We start from the raw sequence: 25,160 nt of genomic DNA on the forward strand, positions 1-25,160 counted from the left end.
TGTGCTCAGCTTTCTAATCTTCAACCCATCCATCATGCCTCTGGCTATTTAAGGTACCCTCCCCTGCTAGTAGGTGCCTGAACAATCAGTTTTCATGCTGTGGGAAGGTGAAAATTTGTGTCTGTTTGATCTCCTGTTATTTGATCCATGCCCAAATCACCCAGCTTTCCTGACCTCTCTAATCTTGGCCTTGGTTCATTATTTGACTATGCTCTGCTTGTCTGCTGTCAGCCCTAAGCCTTGGACTGTTTTACATTTTGAAAGTTTACTGCGTGCCCTAATTCTGGCTCTGTTCTAGGGCTACGTCCTTGTCTACATGCTCAGGCCTCTCTCACACATGGCGTTTGCAAAAACGTTGCGTTTTTCAACGCTGAAAACGCTGCTCATTCATTTCAATGGGAGACACACAACTAAAAACGCCCAAAGATAGAACATGCAACGCTTTCAAAACGCAGCGTTTTCAGCCTTGTGTGAAAAGCCTCATTGAAATGAATGGGAGCCTTGTAAGCGTTTAGCGCGGCGCTAAACGCTGTACAAAAACACCTGTGTGAGAGATGCCTAAGGCTCTGCATCATCATAGTTCTGTCTCAGTTGCATCAGCAGCCATATATTTACGACTGTTTCTGTGGTAACGGTGTGGGTCCGGTGTAGACTGACTGGTGGCGTTAAAGGGTACAAACCGAGAAACTCTCGGTGTAGGCTCCAGATCCCGAGACGATTTCGTACAACCCCTTGCAGCCGATAATGGGTAGATCCATTATAAGTCATTAAGGGGTTGAAATACTAATAACATGCAGTATGTAAGCGTTGATATTCTGCCAGATCATATCAGTTAACATAAAGAACAACTTCTGAGAGTGATTAAAGTGACTACTGTGTATGAAGAGGTGACATGTGATATAATTATGTGTTAAACTAGTCACAATAGTGCTTTTCTGTCCTCTTTACATCCTGTGCAGAAAATGTTACTTTACACATTCCCTCTGTGTGTTTCACAGCTGTCAACTGACTATAGAATGTTATTATTCAGCTGACATGCTGATACTAAAAGTACTAGTATAAGGCTTCTTTTACAAACACTCTTTGAGGCAGTTATTTCTGCTTGTAAAAATGCCATCAAATTTGGTTATTTTATTTTTGGTTTATGTTTTTGATGTTGTTTTGTTGACACATTTTTACATATGTTTTTTTTCAGTCATTTTCCTTCTATAGACAATTTCATGGGAAAACAAGAGCATGGTGCATTTTGAAAAGCATTCCACAGGTTACATCTGGCAAGTAACATCATGGCTGTATTTGCCACTAGGCGCTGGAGGTCATGAGGCTTTTGTCTGCTCTGTTGCTCGATGACCAGAGCCTGCTGCAAATACCATGGAGGAAGACCCTGCTGTGAGATCTAGTCGGGAGTGAAATAGTGTCAGTACAAACAGTACTACACTGATGTTCTTCCGAAGTTCCTACATGCCCCATGCCACATTTCTAAGGGTGGAGGGAGAGAGAGCACAGACACTGCTGAGCCACATTCCTGGTTGGAAAGCAGAGAGAGCTTGGACTGCCCCATCAGACATATTCCTGAGGGGTAGCCCTATCTGCATGTTCCTCTGGTAGGGAAGGGGGGCTCCATTATGAAACACCAAAATGTACAAATACTTGAGCAGTAATTTCTAACAATTGTGGTTATTTTAGATAGCTTTAATTCATTGTACTCTAAGGGCTTAGTCAGACGGGCGGTTTTTTTCGCGCGATTTGCGCATGCGTCCGGCGATTTTATAAAACCATTGCTTTGCAATGGTATTGGACACCTGAGCGCTTTTTATGCGCTCGTCCGATAAATTATAGAACATAAATCGCAGATCGCACCTATCTGCGATCTGCAATTCCTGTTCTCTTCTCTATATGCGCTCAATGGGGCCGGCGGCAGAAGCGCCGACTCCATTGAGAACATATAGTAGACAAATCATTCTTCTGTTACAGCTGTGGCAGAGAAGAACGATGTTTGCCCATTGAATTCAATGGAGCCGGCAATACAGCCGGCTCCATTGAAAGCAATGGGCTGCCGGCAAGCGTGGGATGAATTGTCGGGAAGGGCTTAAATATATAAGCCCTTCCCTGCAATTCATCCAGAAACGTGTAAAAATAAAAAAAATATATATACTCACCTTGTCCCGGCAGACGGAGTTCAGCCGCGGCCGCCGGCAGTTCTCCTGAACTGCTCTCTCTAGTATTCAGGAGCCGGGGATTTAAAATCCCCGCCTGCTGAATGAGCTGCCTCTGATTGGTCACAGCCTGACCAATCAGAGGCAGCCCTCACTCACACCCATTCATGAATTCATGAATGGGTGTGAGTGAGAGCTGCCTCTAATTGGCTCAGCGCAGGGACCAATCAGTGGCAGCTCTCACTCATACCCATTCATGAATTCATGAATGGGTGTGAGTGAGAGAAGCCTCTGATTGGCTCAGTGCAGGGACCAATCAGGGGCAGCTCTCACTCACACCCATTCATGAATTCTATGTTGCCTGTTACATCACCGCTGTATTCCTGTCCACAGTGAAACAGTCTGCAGTAATTTTACATTGTCCAGGGCCAGTAGTGGTGAGGCAGGGACAGAAGACATATTTAGTGTATATAGGCAGTGGGCCTTTCCAAAAACATTTGGGAAAAAAAATCTATTTGGGCTGCCTGTGACCGTCCTCAGTCTACAGGGTCTCTGCTGGGGGTAGTTGTCCTAATTCATACGCAGCCAGCTAAGTGTTACAGCAGGCTTGCGCAAAATTCTTTCCTGGCTCTGCTGTGCGTTCCGTAAGCGAAGTCAGCCTCCAACCACAGGCCAATAAGCGGCACATTTAATTACAGCGTTCTGTTTCTGCACTACTGGTAATACAGCATGCTGAGGGGTAGGGGTAGGACTAGAGGACGTGGACGCGGGCGAGGACGCGGAGGCCCAAGTCAGGGTGTGGGCACAGGCCGAGCCAGTGCGGTGGCCAGGGGTAGAGGCAGGGCCAGACCGAATAATCCACCAACTGTTTCCCAAAGCGCCCCCTCGTGCCATGCCACCCTGCAGAGGCCAAGGTGCTCTAACGTGTGGCAGTTTTTCACACAGACGCCTGACGACTGACGAACAGTGGTGTGCAACCTTTGTCACGCCAAGATAAGCTGGGGAGCCACCACCAGCAGCATGCGCAGGCATATGATGGCCAAGCACCCCACAAGGTGGGACGAAGGCCGTTCAGCGCCTCCGGTTTGCACCACTGCCTCTCCCCCTGTGCCCCAACCTGCCACTGAGATCCAACCCCCCTCTGAGGACACAGGCACGAGTGCCTACCGGCCTGCACCCACACCCTCACCTCCGCTGTCCTCGGCCCCATCCAGCAATGTTTCTCAGCGCAGCGTCCAGACGTCGCTAGCGCAACTGTTTGAGTGCAAGCGCAAGTACACCGCCACGCACCCGCACGCTCAAGCGTTAAACGTGCACATTGATCAGCCTGGAGATGCTGCCGTATAGGCTTGTGGAAACGGAGGCTTTCAAAAGCATGATGGCGGCGGCGGCCCCGCGTTACTCGGTTCCCAGTCGCCACTACTTTTCCCGATGTGCCGTCCCAGCCCTGCACGACCACGTCTCCAGCAACATTGTACGCGCCCTCACCAACGCGGTTACTGCCAAGGTCCACTTAACAACGGACAGGTGGACAAGCACAGGCGGGCAGGGCCACTATATCTCCCTGACGGCACATTGGGTGAATTTAGTGGAGGCTGGGACAGAGTCAGAGCCTGGGACCGCTCACGTCCTACCCACCCCCCGAATTGCGTGCCCCAGCTCGGTGGTGGTATCTGCGGCGGTGTATGCTTCCTCCACTAAACCACCCTCCTCCTCCTCCTACGCAACCTCTGTCTCGCTATTAAGAGAAAAAATAGCCGTGGCAGCAGGAAACGATGCAATCACAAAATCTTTATTCCTCCAGTCACCATACGACGTTTCGATCTAACATGATCTTTATCAAGTATATATCAACTACTTTATCAACTTTATCAACCACTCAGCTTAGGAGAGAAGAGGCACACGGCCCACGAACTGCTACAGGGTCTGACAGAGCAGACCGACCGCTGGCTTTCGCCACTGAGCCTCCAACCGGGCATGGTCGTGTGTGACAACGGCCGTAAGCTGGTGGCAGCTCTGCAGCTTGGCAGCCTCACGCACGTGCCATGCCTGGCCCATGTCTTTAATTTGGTGGTTCAGCGCTTTCTGAAAAGCTACCACACTTGTCAGACCTGCTCGGAAAGGTGCGCCGGATCAGCGCACATTTCCGCAAGTCCAAGACGGACGCTGCCACCCTGCGGACCCTGCAACATCGGTTTAATCTGCCAGTGCACCGACTGCTGTGCGACGTGCCCACACGGTGAAACTCTACACTCCACATGTTGGCCAGACTCTATGAGCAGCGTAGAGCTATAGTGGAATACCAACTCCAACATGGGCGGCGTAGTGGGAGTCAGCCTCCTCAATTCTTTACAGAAGAGTGGGCCTGGTTGGTAGCCATCTGCCAGGTCCTTGGAAACTTTGAGGAGTCTACCCAGATGGTGAGCGGGGATGCTGCAATCATTAGCATCACCATTCCTCTGCTATGCCTCTTGAGAAGTTCCCTGCAAAGCATAAAGGCAGATGCTTTGCGCTTGGAAACGGAGGCGGGGGAAGACAGTATGTCGCTGGATAGTCAGAGCACCCTCATGTCTATATCTCAGCGCGTTGAGGAGGAGGGGGAGGAGCATGAGGAGGAGGGGGAAGAGACAGCTTGGCCCACTGCTGAGGGTACCCATGCTGCTTGCCTGTCATCCTTTCAGCGTGTATGGCCGGAGGAGGAGGAGGATCCTGAAAGTGATCTTCCTAGTGAGGACAGCCATGTGTTGCATACAGGTACCCTGGCACACATGGCTGACTTCATGTTAGGATGCCTTTCTCGAGACCCTCGCGATACACGCATTCTGGCCACTACGGATTACTGGGTGTACACACTGCTCGAACCACGGTATAAGGAGAACCTTTCCACTCTCATACCCGAAGAGGAAAAGGGTTCGAGAGTGATGCTATACCACAGGACCCTGGCGGACAAACTGATGGTAACATTCCCATCCGACAGCGCTAGTGGCAGAAGGTGCAGTTCCGAGGGCCAGGTAGCAGGGGAGGCACAGAGATCAGGTAGCATGTACAGCGCAGGCAGAGGAACATTCTCCAAGGCCTTTGCCAGCTTTATGGCTCCCCAGCAAGACTGTGTCACCACTCCCCAGTCAAGGCTGAGTCAGCGGGAGCACTGTAAAAGGATGGTGAGGGAGTACGTAGCCGATCACACGACCGTCCTCGGTGACACCTCTGCCCCTACAACTACTGGGTGTCAAAGCTGGACACGTGGCCTGAACTCGCGCTGTATGCCCTGGAGGTGCTTTCTTGTCCTGCGGCTAGCGTCTTGTCAGAGAGGGTGTTTAGTGCGGCTGGGGGAATCATCACAGATAAGCGCACCCGCCTGTCAACCGACAGTGCCGACAGGCTTACACTCATCAAAATGAACAAAGCCTGGATTTCCCCAGACTTCTCTTCTCCACCAGCGGACAGCAGCGATACCTAAGCAATATGTAGGCTGCACCCACGGATGGAAGCATCGTTCTCTATCACCATCAAAAACGGGGACCTTTTTGCTTCATCAATCTGTGTATTCTATTCATCCTCCTCCTCCTGCTCCTCCTCCTGAAACCTCACGTAATCACGCCGAACGGGCAATTTTTCTTAGGCCCACAAGGCTCAGTCATATAATTTTTCTAAACAATTTTTATACGTTTCAATGCTCATTAAAGTGTTGAAACTTTCACCTGAACCAATTTTTATTTTAACTGGGCTGCCTCCAGGCCTAGTTACCAATTAAGCCACATTAACCAAAGCGATTAATGGGTTTCACCTGCCCTCTTGGTTGGGCATGGGCAATTTTTCTGACGTACATTAGTACTGTTGGTACACCAATTTTTTGGGGCCCTCGCCTACAGTGTAATCCAATTAATTTTTTGCCCACCTGCATTAAAGCTGACGTTACATCAGCTTTGATGGGCAATGCAATGGGATATATTTATGTACCGCCGGTGGCTTCCTGGCACCCACCCATGCTGTGGGTCCACAGGGAGTTGTAACTGCATGTGTCCACTTCTAAAGAACCCCAGTCTGACTGGGGCATGCAGTGTGGGCCGAAGCCCACCTGCATTTAATCGGACGTTACCTCAGCTGTGATGGGCACTGCAATGGGATACATTTATGTACAGCCGGTGGGTTCCAGGGAGCCACCCATGCTGTGGGTGCACACGGAATTCCCATTGCGGAGTTGTACCTGCCTGTGACTATTTATAAAAAACCGCGGTCTGACTGGGGCATGCAGACACCTTGACAGAATGAATAGTGTGTGGCACATAGGTTCCCCATTGCTATGCCCACGTGTGCAGCTCCTGATGGCGGTGGCACAGGATTATATTTCTCATTGCTTCTGTACAGCATTGTGGGCTATCGCCCCGCCCCTTTCAAAAAGGGTCGCTGCCTAGCCGTGCCAACCCTCTGCAGTGTGTGCCTGCGGTTCCTCCTCATGGCAGATGCACTTATAAATAGACATGAGTGTGGTGTGGCATGAGTGCAGCTGAAGGCTGGGCAGGGGCAATTTGGTGTGCGCTGTGGACACTGGGTCGTACGGCGGGGTTGGGCAGCATGTAACCCAGGTGAAGTGGCAGCGGAGAGTCATGCAGGCAGTGATTGTGCTTTGTTGGAGGTAGTGTGGTGCTTAGCTAAGGTATGCATTGCTAATGAGGGCTTTTCAGAAGTAAAAGTTGTTGGGGGGGGGGGCCCACTCTTGCCGCTATTGTGGCTTAATAGTGGGACCTGGGAACTTGAGATGCAGCCCAACATGTAGCCCCTCGCCTGCCCTATCTGTTGCTGTGTCGTTCCCATCACTTTCTTGAATTGCCCAGATTTTCACAAATGAAAACCTTAGCGAGCATCGGCGATATAAAAAAATGCTCGGGTCGCCCATTGACTTCAATGGGGTTCGTTACTCGAAACGAACCCTCGAGCATCGCGATAATTTCGTCCCGAGTAACGAGCACCCGATCATCTCTAATGTACTACTTTTTAGATAACTTTTTGTTCCTGTTTTTGGAATCAAGATGAACAGAAATCAACTTTTTTAGCATTTCCTTTTGTAGCACATTTTTTTCAGAATGTGCTGTGCTGGATAACTAATGTAATATTTTATGATGTATTACGAATGTGGTGATACCAATTATGTGTGGTTCTTTTTATTTTATTTTCCAATATTTAAAGCCTTAAGGTAAAAAAAAAGATTTAAAACTTTCTGTAAAAATGTTTAGATGCTATGGCCAGCAATGACTGCAGCATCTGCAGGGTTAAACGGTGTAAAGGAGTGATCAGATGAGCACGTTTTTATATTTTCACTCTTTTTGTGGGAAAAAAGAGTGCATATGTGACAGAAAGCAAATATATCCTATGATTGATGGGGCATAGAGGTGCTAACATGAAGAAACGTCCATGTCACCCCTCCCGTGAGACAGCAGGACAGGCAGGAGAATTGCAGATCTCTTCTACGTTGCCTGATTCTCTCCAGTGCTTTGCAGATGACTGGAAAGTGTCAGCTGTAAATTTAGTATTCCCAACCCAAATTTAAGCAGCTGTAGCTCCGGTTCTGTAAGTGCTACTGACATGCTTTTAGTGTTCATTCACATAGAAGTATGCAGTTTTCAATCTGTGAATATGTAGCGTTTTCACAGACCTAAATAGACTGTGTATTCCCTATGTATCTGTCCCTACTTGCTGTTATTTCTGGTGTGCTTATTAACAGTGTTTTTCATGTGTCCAAAATAAAAAAGCCCAAGAAGGTCCATTGATTTCATGCTTAAATACACAGTAAATACGCATTCATAATGAGTATTCACTGCGTATTTACGCATTACCATTGACTTCAGTGGGCCATTTCAGTCTGTAATAGAAAGTGATTGTTCCCAGCAAGAGAAACCAAGTAATCTTGTATATATGATACCTTTTAATGGCTAACAAAAATACATGATGTTATAGCAAGCTTTCGAACCTCTCAGGATCCTTCCTCAGGCATAATGAAATAGATCCGAAGAGGCATGCATATATATACACACATACTTATGACAAGGCACAGACATGGATGTGATTAATTTGCACTTAAAACAATACCACAACAGGATGAGTAGAGAAATAAATAAATACTTAAATAGTCCACTGATAAAGATATGAAGGTTTTATGGTCCCTGAATTAGTGTTAGGGGGTTACCACGCCAGAGTGTTATCTGTGCTATAGATTTATCATACTTCCCAGTCACAAATGAATCATTTTGAAGAATTTAGGCCTCTGTTTGAATTGTCAAAAGTTGTTATAAATTTGTACTCCCAAATTCTCCTATGGCTTTGTGATTTGAAATTTCCTTCTTATAATGTGACTTTCATATGTTCTATGTTGTGTCCGTGTCTAGAGATGGGCTTGGCCACAGGTAATAGGACATGTTGTGTTTTTTTTAACAAGTAAATGCATGTAGAAAATGCAAGTCTAAATACGTCAATGCAAATGAATGGGGATTCAGCAATCTGCATTACCTGCATAATACGGAGCATATATATGCCCGAGCGAATAAATCTTAATGTCATTTTAAAGTCAAGAAGATTAGCTTTAGGGACCTTTCACACTGGACAGAATAGGCTGCACAACACACCACAAGTCACGGTAAATTTTACACCAAAATCCACAAGCTACCTGCAGATTTTGATGTGGAGTTGAAAATACCTTAAAAGCTGACTGCAATTCTGCGTCAAAATCCGCAGCTAGACCTGTGGATTTTGTAGGGGAATTCTGTAGCTAAGGATTTGGCAGCATCAACTTTCGGCCCATGTGAAATATTCCTTAAAATGACCCCAAAAAGCAAGTCGGTAGCCCATGACAAAACCTGAGCTACAGCCGTTTGAAGTAGAACAAGCTCTGTTCATACAAAACTGGAATGCCCTTTTCCTACAGAACCAAAACTGTTGGGGGTTAAGTGCACTAGAATAAAACATAGCTAAATAGAATCAGGCCACTTCCCGCTACATACAGATGGTCATTTCCTCCCTCTGTTACAGACTTCTATGTGACCCCCTTTATCAATGGTCAAACTGCTCATCTGACAATTCTGGCAAATGTGTGTCCATTGTGAGCCATCTGCTCAGTCAGTAAAAGTGGTGGTAAAAAACCTATATTATGATCATCATGTGACATGAGAGGGGAGGAGCCTCGTAAGGAGGATAAGAAAGTGACTTGATGGATTCCTTCTGGAATTTGTAGTTCTCCCTACTAATATTCTCTGGCTGCACAGATGTAGCAGAATTTACCTTGTCTCTGATCTTATCACAACAAAAGCCTTTGTAAAATTATTGAAACAGTAAACAAACTGTGGTACAAAAAGTTATCATAAAGGGTACGATTGGCTGCATTTGTAATTTCCTCTGATAACCCATAATGGACTGGACATGTTGGGAATTGTAGGTCTCTCAGGGGTGTAGCTTGCTGAGGCTTGTTTCATCGGTCCAGTTAGGATTTTCCTCACCTAGATCACCAAAGATATACCACATTAGCCACTAACTATCCTATACGGATGCCTATGAATATGCCCATTAACCCTTTCTCTGTTCTAGATCACCAGAGATCAGCCTATTAAACCCTTTCCTGCATTAGACCACTTGGGATGCACTCTTCATTGGCCAAATCCCCAGGGGTGCAATCATTAACCATTTCACTACCTTTTCAGTATCTCTGAAACCTGTAGCATACTTCTCTTAAAGAGTTTGGCCAGTAGTTTAAAAAAAGCAGAGCGTCTTAGAATTTAAAAAAAAGACAAAGCACTACATTCCTCTTTAATCAGGTTCCGATCCAGCCCAGATGCTCTTGTGGCCCCCGTTTAGCCACTGCTTACAGACAGCCAGCAATGATGTGCTGTAACAGCACATGAGCACTGCAGTCAATCATTGCCCTCAGCCGTCATGTGTTGTACTTACTGACATCACCATACAGTAGTAAGTAGGTTTTTTTTATTTCAGAAAATTTCCTGCTTTTTTATTTAACAACCGGACGACAACTTTAATCCTTTGGTGACCGCCTATTTTTCACCTTAATGACCAAGCTATTGCCATCATTTTAAAATTGTTGTATTGAAAGAGACATAACTTTTTAATATTACTTTTTGCTAAAACAGCCATGAGGGCTTATGTTTTGTGGGACAAATGTCACCACTTTGGGATACATATTATTTCTTATTTCTGTGGGTCAATGCGCCCCCGTCAGCAGAAAGGCTAGCCGCATCCCTGAATCTTGCAGTTATTATGGGATGCCAGCGAGTGAACGTCAGCTGCTGTTGCCGTGTCTGCCACCTCAGCACTACATCAAGACTGAGGCTAAGTTCACATGGGCGAGTGTGATATGGGGCCGTGAATCCCATCCCTATATCATGCTCGCCATCCATGTGAAATTCCCAAGGATGCATCACTTTGGGGATGTAGTGATCCTCCAGCGCGGCTGACAGCCACGGCGGAGGTTCACAGAATTTCTTCCATTGTTTTCAATGGGAGACATTTCATTGCATGCATCTATCACATGGTGCGATACTGCTAATACTGTGTGTAGTGTTGCGTGGGCCTGGTGCCACTAAGGGGTTTTGGAAATGGAATTCTGCCCAAGCTCATCATCAGGCCTGTCCATCACGTTGAAAACAATGCGCGGTGGAATGCGAGTGCACGCAGCATGATAGAACATGATTTGTTTTCTACATAACATCACCTCGCAGTGCCATACAGGGAAACATTGCTCATATGTATGACCCCATTCAAAAGAGCGGATGAATTCTATTTGTGCGCCATGCAACGCACAGATTCATGCCATTTTAGCGCCTGTGGAAAGCGGCGGTTTAGAGAGATGATAATGATGGTTACAGTTAGGACAGTATACTTTCATTGCCAATACTGCGTGTAGTGCTGTTTGGGGCTGGCGCCACTAAGAAGTTTTGGAAATGGAATTCTGCCCCAACTCGCCATCAGACCAGCCTATCCTGTTGCAGCTTCTTGCTGCTCATTGCTCTGTGAGGATGTTTTCCCAGCTGTTCATCCAACTAATTCATATAGTCACAGTGGGATCAGACTAGGACCAAACAACGACTTTGGCGACTCAAGCCTCCAAAGATCACACTGTAGCTCTGTGAAATTGCGAAGTGGAATGGAGTGAATGTCAATGTAGTCACATTGTAGCTTGTAAGTTACCACAACCGGACAATTATAAGAAAACCATTGAGTTTGGATTTCTTGCAATCGTCAGGTCAACAACATCTGAGGCGCAACGTGATAGCACTGTCTGCCATTACATAGCAGTGCCGTGGGGGCTACACTGCGATTTTTCGCTCTGTCATCTTAGATCTTTAAAATAGGCTTGCATGGTCTAGCTAGACAGCAGCCTTTTTATTTAAAAAAAATGTCCTTGCCAGCTTCACTCCACAGAACTAGCTAAATAAAGTAAAACTGTAAATAATTACTGTCATCCTCTCAATGGAGAGCTAGAACTCCCCGCATGCAGAAAATTGTAGACCTTCAGGACCTGCTGGGAGTTATTTTTTTCCCCAGAATAAAATGTGTATTCCCATTCACATTATATGCCATAAATAGCACCTTTGGGATCCTCTCCTATCAGAAGAATGAGGGTCCACTGATTCCCATCAACCAATTCACTTAGGCTGCAATCTTGATCTACTTCACTGAAAATATGACCTCACAAAAGTGTAATCACTTCTCCATTGAAGTATATAGCTAGTAAGGATGCTAAAAGTGAGACCTGCACTCATCAGGTATTTATTACTCATCCTATGTAAATACCATAAATGCCTAAGAACAGAATACCCCTTTTTCAACCACCAGTACACCTTTTTACAGTGCCTGAAATAATTAAAATGGATGCCCAATAGAGATGAGCGAGCATACTCGCTAAGTGCAATTACTCGAGCGAGCATTGCCCTTAACGAGTACCTGCCCGATCGGAAGAAAAGATTCGGGTGCCGGCGCAGGGAAGTTGCAGGAGTGAGTAGGAGGGAGCGAGGGGGAGAGAGAGATCTCCCCTCCGTCCCCCCTCCCCCGCGCTTTTCCCCGCCGCTGCCCGCCCACTGCCGGCAACCGAATCTTTTCTTCTGAGCAGGCAGGTACTCGCTAAGGGCAATGCTCACTCGAGTAATTGCCCTTAGCGAGTATTCTCGCTCATCTCTAGTGCCCAACCATTACAAATCCCAGCATTACCCCTTCTGGCTCTGAGATATAAAATGATGGTATTATTGGGAAAAAAGTAATGGAAATTGCTGTATTTTTATGGTGCGGTGATGGCATAAATGCACATGTGTGCTTTCAAATGCCACGATTGAATCTTTCATGCAGACTGCTCCCTATGCCCTCTTTCTCACTATTTTCTAGCTTGCCTTCATGATCCATATGATGGGAATAGATATTCCCTGAGTAAGGGAGTTTTTAAGATGCACAGCTGTACCACCACTCAGCTTAGATGCGGTAGTACATGTCATCCCTGTGACATATTTGTGATGAGCGATATGTTATCCACATACAAACAAATCACCCCTGTGGAGTAAGATCAGTGATCTTCCCTTTTATGCCTAGTTACCACTATCATGTCCCCCAACCACTGACCAGTGAAACCCCATGACTGAGTCAGTGATCTGTTGGCACTCCATAATTTGATAGCATTTAGGTTCAGGAAATTGTAATATGTAATTTTAGTGAGAATTTTATAGTATGTATATGTATTACATAATGTTTAGTACATATACAGTTGCAAGCAAAAGTAGGTAAACCCTTTGGAATTAGCTGAACATGCATTATTATTGTATAGATGGAAGGTGAGCCCTTAGAATCAATTCCAATAGTGAGCCCTGTGTACCCCAGTCCAACACTGACAGTACATCAATCCACAGCTAAACAAATTTTCTATAAATAGAGAAAATCCAGGATTGTTGCTACTCTCCCTTGGAGTGGGTGACCTGTTAAGATCACTCCATATGCTTAACAGTAAAACCTAATAGAAATGAGATAGAAAAACCCAAAGGTGACAGCAAAATAGCCTATAGAAGACTAGAAACTGCAAAAACCTCTGAGCATGGGCCCACTATTAGAAAAACAGTAAGCTGCTGCACAAAAAAAAAACATTATGGCCCATCTCAAGTTTGCGTGAGACCACCTAGATTTTCCACAATGCTTCTAGGAAAATGCTCTGTGGACGAATGAGGAAAAAGTCGAACTTTACAGCACAATTGCATAACACTGTGCCAGGAGGAAAAAGAGTACTGTACACCAACACCAAAATCTTATTCCAACTATGAAGCATGGTGGAGGGAATATCATAGTTTGCGACTGCCCTGCTGCCTCAGGGTCTAGACACCTTCACCTTACAATCATTAGGAGAACAATGAGTTTTAAGGTGTAAAAAGCATTTTTTAGGAGAACGTAAGGGCAGCATCGGTGACCTCAAGCTGAAAAGATGCTGGGTGATACCAAAAGAAAATGACCTAAAACACAAGTAAATCTACTTCATGACCTGAAGAGAGCTGTGCACAAAAGGCATCCCAGAAATACTGATGAACTGAAACATTTAAATGGAAGAATATAGATGATTACCAGCTGTCTTCCTATACTGTGTATGTCAATCTGTGATGGGGAGCAGCCATAGCTCAGGAATATCACAGTCTACACAGTGTGAGCACAGCATAGAAAAAAACTAGGAGCTGTATTATTGCTGCTGCACAGAAATTCTGATTGTATTAAAAGTAGGGTATCTAACAAAGCAAGACACCTGTCTTTGTCACTAACTTACAGCATGCTGCCCTCAGATAAGGCAGCAAAAATAGGCTTCCAGTTTTGCTTTAAGAAAAACAAGGCTCCAGTCCCCAAAAAATATATATGGTGCCATTTTTAGGTTGAGGACTGTGAGTCTCCAATAATTAGTGTAGGTCCTAAGGCAGTGTCAATAAGTCTGAATGGGAAGTCCGATACGGTCTTTATATTTCCTTCTGATACCTTTCAGTGGTCTGATGTCAACAATATCTGTATAAAAACCACTTTATATATAATGTCCTACTGGTCCTAATAAACCAGCCACTAAGTGTAAGTTGAAAAAGTTTGGTAGATTAATCCCTGTTCCAGAGATTTTGTTATTGGGTAGCTATAGAGAAAGAATAAACATATGCACAGCAAAGTAAGCAACGTAGTAATGGCAGGGTGTAATTTTGAAGAGAATGGTGAGACCAGCATTTACCAACCAGGGATCATTGGAACCCTCTTGTTCCCCAGAACTTTGTCAATGGTTCCAATGAACACAGCAGCAAGCTGTTGTCATGTTAACAGTAGACCGAGGCAGTAAACGGAAAACTAATTGCAGCCGTCTCATTGATACCAAGAAAAACAGTCAACAAATCTCAGCCAGAAACTAGAGCCTGGCCAGAGTTTTAGGATGCACTACCCACTTCTAAACCAAGTTTCTTTTGTGGTAGGTATGGAAGAATGAGTTCAGCATTGTTCATTGTTCAGTGAGAATCACTAGTCTGGCCCTTGCTTTAAAGGGAATCTGTAAGCTCGAACAAGCTGTCCAAACTACAGGCATCAAGTTATAGAGCAGGAGGAGCTGAGTAGATTAATATGTAGTTTTATGGGGAAAGATTCAGGAGAACTCGTATTTTATTCATTTAAACTTTTGCTCATTCTAATCTTAACAGTCCAATGGGCAGAGCTATCAGTGATTAACAGCCTTCTCTGTATGTTGTTATACACAGAAAGCTGTCAATCACTGATAGGACCACCCATTGGACTGTTAAGCACAGAATGAGCAAAAGTTTAAATGAATAAAGTATGGAAATATGGACAGCATGTTCGTGACAACAAATTCTCTTTAAGGAATACTCTAGGAACATTTTGCTATAATTACTAATCTTAATACTGTACCTATATACGAAAACATTATTTAGAACATAACATTACACCTATCCCAGTGAAGAGAAACATTTGTAAACTAGGGGAAAACTTACTAAGCCTGGAATTTCCTACACCAGGCATATTATAGTTTTCTCTAGTGCATGGTGTGCTTAATACATGAAGAGGTGCATGCCTCTTCGTGTATTCAGTGCAACCCCGGCAGCTCTGTGTGCCTTGAAAGAAATGTATGCCTGGTTCCAATACGTCATACATTTCTGGCATATATATGTGGCATAGATTCTACACAAACTTATCAGTTCAGGGCTGCCAAATCCCCTTTCGACAACCCACCCACTTAAAAAAAAAGTGTTGAGTTCTGCACAGAAGACTAAAAAGTCGCAAAATTTTTAGTGAAAGTGACCCTGTGCAAAACTTTGCACCTTTTTTACAACAGAAAATTGGCACAAAGCCTTAAGAAATATCCCCCTAAGTCTTTGTTTAAACCTGCATTCTCATATTTGTCAAGGATTACCTTAGCTGGTTGGTAATAAGAATTAGTTGAGGATGTGGGATCATGGACTCCCAAGTCTTAATAATTGTGTTTTACATCCCTTTAACATCACTCAATCATGACCTGAAATGAACATGAAGTCAAAACTACTTATGTAATACTAAATTAAATTTTAAGGTGTGACCCATTTCTTTGAAATAGACTGTAACATCAATATCAAAAACACACGCTGATGTAAGTGATTGAAATGCAATCCTTTCCAGCAAAGAATAACACATTTTGTCTAACACAACGACTCCTTAAACGAAGACACCTACTCTCAGGCTATGCTAAATGGAAAGTGCTCTTTGGTTCTACAATCCACAGCCCAATTTGGAATTACTATTCTAACTCTGGTTAAGTACAGTTTAAGTGATGTGTTCAAAGGTTGCTTGTCTTCCCCTTCATATGTCATGTTATTTTTGTCATTTCTTAAATTGTTTTCAACTAGAGATGAGCGAGCACGCTCGTTTAAGGCTGCTACTCGATCGAGTAGCAGTCTTATCGAGTAACTGTGTACTCGCCCGAGCAGCATGCGGGGGGTGGCAGGGGCCAGTGGGGTGGAGCAGGGGTGAGAGAGAGAGAGATCTCTCTCACTCTCCCCCCACTCCTTTCCGCTCCCCTCCTCCGCCCCCCTGCACGATGCTCGGGCGAGTAAACAGTAACTTGATATGACTTAAACGAGAGTGCTCGCTCATCTTTATTTTTAACCCAACTCACAATTTCAGGATGCTTCAAACCTTTTCTGCTCACATTTTGGGTTTAAATGGATTCATAACTGTCTAAATATCATATCATATTTATAAACTTTTAGCACTAAAGTAACGAAAATCATCAGCATTTGGCATGTAAATGTGTTTTGCGCTACAGTTATTTTCACTGTAAAATAATCAATATGTGCAGTTAACACATAATTAGCTAAATATTAACTTTACACAATTCCAAGCTAATATCCTAAACTAGATATCATAGGTTAAGTGAGTTAATTATCATTACGTATGCTATAATACTCAACCAATTTGAAATATATGAGTCCTATGAATTATAGATGCATTTCATAATTGGAAATCATTTATACTACATTCATAAATGAATTAGCAATGATTTGAATATTTATCATTGCTAAATATGTGGGGTGAGTTATATGTATAATATAAGGAAAATTCTACATAACGACTCATATTTCTTTTAATAGTCTGATAGAATTTATATATCTATGTTTTTAACATATACAATTTATGGCTTAAAATGCTCAGTGTACAAATTCCAAGCCTATGACATCATTAAGCTTGAAGTGTTGCCCGTGACATCACAAGCCCTGTTAAAGGCAGTTGTAGAGGTGGTTGTTTTGTGAACTAAACCAATTTTCATAGTCCTTATTCTGATGGGTGAATTGTACCTGTGTTTTAGCTAGCTGTATGTAACACATGGACACAATACAGCTCTACTAAGCTAAACTTACAACACCAAGAATAAGTTTAGCTCAGTAGAACCCCATAGTTAAACACAGGTACAATACACCCATCTGGATGAGGACTAGTATGAAAATTGGTTTGACTTACAAAACAACTGCCTGCATTGTGGATTGATAAAGATATCCTTAATCACTGTCACTTAAAACCAGAGGGAACATATTTTCAACTGAAGAATGATATTTATGGATTTTAAGACATTTTTACGCAATTCACCAAGGAGTGAACCCCAGTGGGAGGCCAAGAGAGAAGAAAGTTATGCTAAAAAGAAGAAAAATATTTTGATTTTATTATATTTAATAACTGAACCTATAGCTGCTCATTCAACATACTTGTACTTATAAAATAAGAAACCAGACAAGTAACATAGTTATAACACAATAGTTCTAATCAATGTCATATATGGCTTCTTTGTTGCTTCAGACCTTTTCACATTGTCCATGGTAAAAAAAAAGACAAGTATGAAAATAAAATAAACTGATCTGCTTTAGAATTCTAGTCATTTATTTTGCACATGTGTGACTTATTTTTTTTGGAAATATAAAGCCATTTGATTTTTTTTTGGACAGTGTACAATAAATACATTATAGGTAGGCTTATTTCTTAAGAAAAAAAAATACATTCTCTGTGCTTGATGTAGTAGGGGTGTGCATCAACCATTGCTTAATCATTAATACGGTGCATTTTTTTCTGGCATTAGAATACTTTTGTCATGTCAAACATTTGAAGGGCGTATGTTTCAATGACATATCTATCAAATAGATGAAACATTTATACATACAGTAATTTCCGACAAAAAGTTCTAAGAATTTATGATCACTCTGAGATTCAGATTGATAAATGGATAAACATCAAGGTAGCTTTTGCACACTCCTGCACACCACATTTACCAACAAAGCTGAGATGAATGGGCCACCTGCACACTGTGACACATCTTTAAAGCATTTCTTTAAAAATCATATGGTTTTCTCTGCATAATAAAAATTACAAGCATACGCATTGACATATTAAGAACTACTGACATTAAAACGGAACAACTATGCACTCCCCTACAGTGTGCATGGAAGGAATTCCACAGACTAGTCAAGTAAAAAAGGCAATGATATGAATTAAATAAAAATATGAGAAATAAGTAAAACAAAAGCAATATTAGTCTACATTAATTTTCCAATCCAGGTGTTAATTGTAAGCATTGATTTGAAGGTGAACTCTTTGCTTTTGACATGAGTGAATATTTAAGCAGCATCATTGCTAGAGTCATAGCAGTGATATGCAGAGCTGAACAGTAGGATGGCAGTATGTATTGACGTTTGTGCTCAGCAGCATTCATGAGTCTGACAACTCAGGATAGAGAGTTTCAGGCAGTGATTCTTTACAATATCGACTGGGTTCTGCAGACAAAAGGAAAACATTCATAGAATTATTGATAAAATGTCAAAATGGGATATATAATAATAACTACGCTATCTATGTACTATGTATTTGCTATGGGAATTCATTGTGGAGCATGCATAATCTTAAAAAAAGGTTGTAAATCTATATAAAAGAAACACGAGCGTAAATAAATGAGCAATCACAATGTGGCATAAGCAAGATGATAAATGTTGTGGCAAATTATAATCATATCATAGGCATAGATAATTTAGAACACAGCAAACAAAGCCCTCTATAAGCCTATACAAACTTAAAGCTGCAATAAAACCTTTGGAGGTTATGCTGTAGAGTACAAGGTACATCACATACAGTTTACATCAAAGACTACAGGCTGCAGATGCATAATGAGAAGTTGTGTGGGGTTAATGAATGGTAATGAAAGCAATGCAGGTCTGTTTGTATCCATAATTGAATATAATACCTCTTTAACACAACAGAGATGAATATTACCCATTGATTGCTTGCACTACTAGATATGTAAACGTACTTGTACCTTCTTTGTCAATTCACAATGTAGTTTCCTAATAACCCCACTGATTAAATCAGATATATCAATGTCAATTTGTGTATTGACTTTCAAGGTGCTTCATCAGCAAATCCGTTAACTCATGTTGAACTTCATTAATTGAAGAACAAATCTGCTGATTGGTTCAATAAACAGTACAGACACAAATACATCTAACAAAGAGTTGATCAAGGCTGTTAGGAGAAAATGCAAAATCAATGGCTGACCAGGATTGATCCCACTCAAGTGGAGTTCTGTCATACAGGAATACAACAAACCTAACACCACTTGTACAGTAGCCTTTCCAACATTCAATATCAATCTCTACCATGTGTAGCCATCAAAGAGGGCTTACCTGTACTAACAGATCCAGGCAAGTGCATTCATGTAGCATCGAGAAGAACATTGGAGCTAAAGTCATGATGGGCAACTAAAACGATGTATCAGTTTGTGAAAAGCTTGCTTGAAGTCCTCATTTGACATTGTGTAAATTATTGGATTTATTAAAGAATTGAGATAGCCAAGCCAGTTGAAAAAGTCAAAAATAGCAGGATGGAACCAGCAAGCGTCTTGGCAAATGGGCATAACCAATGAAATAATGAAAAATGGTAACCAACAAACGATGTAAGCCCCAAGTATGATTCCCAAAGTCTTGGTAGCCTTCCTCTCCCTGGCAGCCATTATTTTCTTCTTCTCTAGTAATGCATCTGATACTTTAACTTTGACCTGATTCAAGTATACTGGAGAACTTGTGTCACTTGAGACATCTGCAGCCCTTGAGTTGGTTGAGGACACAGAAGATGATCCTGGGGAGTCAGTAATTAGATGAGCCCTCGTCAATCTTTTGCCTGTGCTCTTCGGAGATTGTTTCAGAATTCTAGACCTGGCTTCTACATAGATTCTGCCGTAAAGGGCAATTAGTAGTAATGTCGGTAAATAAAATGCCCCAACAGTGGAGTAAACAGTATATAAAACATGATCTGTATTGACAGCACACGAGGTGAGCTCTTCTACCTTTGACTGACGCCAAAAAAGTGGGGGCATTGAAATTGATATTGAGAAGACCCACACAAGTGCTATCATTATAACCGCCCTTTTTGGAGTCCTTTTCTTTGAGTATTCAACAGCATCAGTGATTGCCCAGTATCTATCCAGTGCTATGACACATAAATGAAGAATAGATGCAGTGCAACAAGTGATATCTGATGACAGCCACATATCACAAATAATCTGCCCCAAAGTCCATTTACCAGTTACAGTATACAAGGTGCTGATTGGCAAGACAAGAATAGACACTAAAAGGTCCGTGAATGCCAATGAAGCTATGAGATAGTTGGCAGGCGTGTGCAATTTTCTGGTCTGATACACTGTTGCAATTACAAATGCATTGGACAATAAAGTGGCAAGAGTAATGATAGCCAAGATAATGGTGAGGATTATGCTCCAGAAGGACAAGCCAGACTCTTGATCATAGCCGTTCAGACCTGCAATGCAACTTGTACCATCATAAGAGTAATTGGTTTGAGAGACATTCAAATTGTCAGCAGCTGGTTGGCACTGGGTTTGTGTATCCATCACTGGAGTAAGAACAATCTGCCAGTTTAAAGCATATAGGAAACCTCCAGGGAGGTTGCAAAACTACATCAAAGCTACAGGGAGCTGGATACATGTATGGCCCCTCGTTATGAAATGGCTGAAAAGTGGAAAATCCCTGATGATAGTGAAAGTCTTCATCAGCTGGATCAGGTAGCCAAAATACAAATATGATTTGTGCTTATTATGCTGTGCAGTATAATGGCTCAAAAATCCTAAAGTTTCATAAAGATATGCAAAAATACAATAAAAAACAATCACCAGGGAGCTGTATGAACCTTGCAAGAAACATTAAAAAGGCATGGCTCATAAAATACCCTAATCTACTATGCCTGATTCCTTGTGCTTTCACATCAGGTTCCACTGAGTATCCATAGAGTATTTCAAATGTCCGTACACCCAATATTAATGGATAGAGAAAAATATTCAATTTTATTCCATCTACTTTAGTACTTAAAATATAGCATTTTCTTTACTGTCTACATAATTCTGTGAGTATTGCTCGTTTAGATGTACAACTAATAGAGATATTAATAATCACCTTATATGTCTTGGTACAAGTCATTCTCAGGCACAGGAGACATCCATTGCTACATTCACAAATTAGGTTGCAGCTCTAAATATCCTGTGTGTATTCAAAATCACTTGTTAGTCTGATGCCCCCCTGTGATTCCTCATTCAAGTGGTCCTGGAGACACTACTGTGAGGCTCCTGTAACCTTCAAAACCATGAAAGTTGCTATTGCTGAAGCACTCCAAGGAAGCAAAACTTGTAAGGAAGCATGTGTGAAGGTGCTGATTTTCTGCAGAGTTTTCCAGTAGTAGATGGTTCATTGCCTTAGTAGATTGCAATTGGTGTGATCACTTGGGTACCCCAACTTCCAGGTAGCTTCAAAGATCCTCCCCACAAGTTTCCAGTGCAGCCAGGTAGCCAGTGCTGCTGTAGTACGGAAAGCTGCCGTTCATGTCTCCCCTGTCTTGACTGTGCTCTTTATTTCCAGGCAGCAGCAATACTACTCCTCTTAGTGCTGCAGCTGACATAGAGGCTGATGTGGGAGTGGAGGAGGGGGGTTGTGGGGGAAATGAACAGAAGCTTTTAACACTGCAACTAAGGACTGAGCAGAGGGGGGAAGCAGTTGACTATATTCTAGGCAGTTTATTCTCTGCACATCTTTGCTGGTGTAAATGTGAGACGATGTTTGTATGAGTGTGATCTGCTTATCATGACACTGCTACTAAAGCAAAGGCTTGGGGAAGACACCAGCATTGGTTCGTGATTGCGATCCTGCAATGTGCAGGTTTGTAAACCCTCTTGTTCTTTTTGTCACATATTTAGATTAGCCTTTACTAGTAAAATAAAAAAAACTATTATTACCAAAAAGGTACATATATAAATCAGTGGTGGGGTGTTTCAATGGTCCAGCTGTGGAATGCAGCATATTTTATTGGGTCCTAAACTAAATTTTATGATATTCAGGGTCTCTTGAGTTGATTGTGGGGTATTTGTAGTGTCTTTTATAAGAGCCATCTATATTTAAATTTACCCTAAAAGAGTTAGATAGATAGTAAACAGAGCACGGATGGGTGATCAGAGGTACAAGGCTAGAGGCAGAGGATGTTTATTGTTTTTTAACTTAGGCAACTATGTTTCGAAAGAAAAATTGAACCTGGAAAATTCCTTTAACCCTTGAAATATAAAGTGCACTACATATAAAGTATATTTTTAGGTTAATGCAAATTAGAAGAAGTAGGCAATAGATTTTCATAGACCTGTAGGGTTCCAGAGAACTACAAAACACAGCAAATATGTAGAGGACACAGCAGTGTACTATAATAATGTTGCTCAGGAACGCTATCTTTTCTCCTTGGGGAGTGAGTGAGGCCATTCATTCTCATCTGTGTAATATGAAGGGAGATTATAAATAAGGGAGATAGAACTATACTTCTGCAGTGCCACCTATTGGAAGGCAGCATTCTGCAAGTCAATGTTAGACTCTTTATACAAGCCTTGTATCAATGACTGGGAATTGAAAGCCAAGCCAGAATACATACATAGACAGATGTTTCGGGGTGTTTGCCCCTCATCAGTGTGCAGTAGGTTTCTGGCTTGGTTAGCGAGAGATCTATGATGTGGGTAAGGCATGCTATCTTTTCTCCTTAGGGAGAGCACGTAGAAGGTGAGTGAGGAGACTTATATAAGGACATTCATGCTCCTCTGGGTAATATGCAAATAAGGGAGATGGCTAAAAGGTTTCTGGCTTGGCTAGCAAGAGGAGCATGAATGTCCTTAAAAGTTTCCTCATTCACATTCTAGGTACTCTCCATAAGGAGAAAAGATAGCATTCCTGACCCACATCACAGCCTTCTCGCTAGCCAAGCAGGAAACCTACTGCACACTGATGAGGGGCAAACACCCTGAAACAGCTGTCTGTTTATGGATTCTGACTTGGCTTTAAATTCCCAGTCATTATTACAAGGCTTGTATAAATGGATTGGCCACATTGGGACATGTTTTAGTATTTAATGAGGTATGTTTTAATGTGATACATGCCTGAAAAAGACCGGTTGCCGGTCGAAACGTCACGTGGTCATTTTTATACTGCAATGAGGTAATAAAGCAAAAAGATTTCTTTGCACCGAAGATGTCTGCTGCTGTTTGCACTTCTATAAGGCTTGTATAAAGAGTCTAACACTGACTTGCAGGAATGCTGCCTTCCAATAGGTGGTGCTGCAGAGGTATTGTTCCATCTTACTTATTTGCAGTGTAATGTTGGGCAGATGAGCAGAATCCCCAAGGACTATAGAGATCAGCAGAGTGCTAGGCTCTGTGGTCAACGAGAGAGCAAATTATGTTGTTGGATTGACTAATACAGATCAGAAGATATCCTATGAAGCTTGAAGGGGCATAAGCACAGGAAAATTACTGCAATCATGTTACATAACATAGGCAGTAGTGTCATTTTGATTGACTAGGTGATAAAATTACTCAGATTTTAGTTAAATCAAATAGCCTGGAGTTTTGGCAAAAATCGTGAATTTCCCATTATGCCTGCTGCAGAGGTCAGCATGCAGCCAGGGTGACTTCCTGATGTCAACAAATGTGCCCCCCATCTTACATATGGGTAGCTGTTTTATTGGACGTCTGCATCATATGAACTAGCTATATATAACACCAGCTGATATACCTGGCTTCCGAGTTACTGCGGTACAGGTGTTTACCTGTTGTTCACATGGAAAATTTTATGAAGTCATGGTTACTTCACAGGAATCGAGGAATAAAATATGTATACACATAGAGGAGCATTAGATTCTCCTCAGACTGCATGTACCGATGTCCCTCTGCAGAATGTGCCCCCCCACTCTCCTCACTTTTTACCCTTAATGGTTACACCCTTTATATTTGAATTTACCCACAGATTGGAGGTTGCAGCCCCTTCTTAGCCTTAAAGGCATGCTCCATCACATCTGCACACAGAAGTCAGTTAGATTCTCCTTAGTATATACACACAGAGGTGAGGTGGATTCTCCTCAGTATATACACATAAAGGAGCGTTAGATTCTTCTCAGTATATACACATAGAAGTAAGGTAGATTCTCCTCAGTATATACACATGTAGTTAAGGTCCTCAGTATACACCTAAAGGAGCGTTAGATTCTTCTCCGTATATACACATAGAGGAGCAATAGATTCTCCTCAGTACATACACAGACAGGTGAAGTAGACTCTCTTCAGTATAAACACATAGAGGAGCATTAGACTTTCTTCAGTATATACACAGAATGGTGAGGTAGATTCTCCTCAGTATACAAATAATTTCCCTAGGCTTTATGTTTTCTAATAAAAGAACTATCTCATGTATCACAGATTTTCACACAGTTTTTCATGCTTAGAATTGAATATTGAAGTTGTGACCCCTTTAGTTTTCTTATTTACAACCCAAAGAATGGTCGAGCCAAATTTCAAGTTTGTGTAGTACAGATGTGTGTTATTAGTTACATTACATAGGGGGTCACTTATTTTCACAGCTTAGAATTGAATAAGCAAGTTATGACCCCTTTACTTTTCCTATTTACGACCTAAAGAATGGGTGTGCCAAATCTCAAGTTTGTACGACACTAGGAAGTTAGAAAATTAGATTAGGTAGATAACATAGGGGCCACTTGCTTTTGCACTTATAATTGAGTAATGAAGTTGCGACCCCTTTACGTTTCCCATTTCCGATCTAAAGAATGGTTATGCCAAATTTCACATTTTAATGACACCATATACTGAAAGGCTGTAAAGTGAGAGAATTAGTGGCCAGTCAGTCAGTGAGGGCTTTCCCTTTTATATTAATAAGATAGGCACAGTGTAACCAGTGACCATTTTACAGTTGAGCACAGGACAGAAAAGCTGCATCATGTTTATATGTCTTTATAAGTTGTGGTTTGTTGTTAGGGCCAGATATTCTATAGAGACTATATTGCTGCTGGGTGTGAAAGCTTGTACACTGGGGTTTTACTGGAGGGAACAGAGAAAGAAGCCACATCATTTTTATATGGTCATATAATATATCGTCTGTTGTT

General features: G+C 42.4%; 1 protein-coding gene across 2 annotated transcripts; it reads right to left on the minus strand.

The window, feature by feature from the left end:
- Positions 1-17,551: 17,551 nt before the first annotated feature.
- HTR1B (5-hydroxytryptamine receptor 1B) lies at positions 17,552-21,588 on the minus strand. Of its 2 annotated transcripts, none has more exons than XR_010792897.1 (2): positions 21,137-21,588; positions 17,552-18,454 (listed from the first exon to the last, which is right to left on the minus strand). XR_010792897.1 is itself a non-coding variant. In XM_066604797.1 (2 exons), the coding sequence occupies exon 1, from the start codon at positions 20,575-20,577 to the stop codon at positions 19,420-19,422; it is 1,158 nt and encodes a 385-aa protein (XP_066460894.1). In that variant the 5' UTR covers positions 20,578-21,124; the 3' UTR covers positions 17,552-18,454; positions 19,358-19,419. The 2 variants fall into 2 exon arrangements, 1 of the variants encoding a protein (XP_066460894.1); XM_066604797.1 differs by lacking the exon at positions 21,137-21,588 and adding an exon at positions 19,358-21,124.
- Between the last annotated feature and the right edge of the window lie 3,572 nt (positions 21,589-25,160).

This window comes from Eleutherodactylus coqui, chromosome 1 (assembly GCF_035609145.1).
Source record: "Eleutherodactylus coqui strain aEleCoq1 chromosome 1, aEleCoq1.hap1, whole genome shotgun sequence".
In the NCBI taxonomy this organism is placed as follows: domain Eukaryota; kingdom Metazoa; phylum Chordata; class Amphibia; order Anura; family Eleutherodactylidae; genus Eleutherodactylus; species Eleutherodactylus coqui.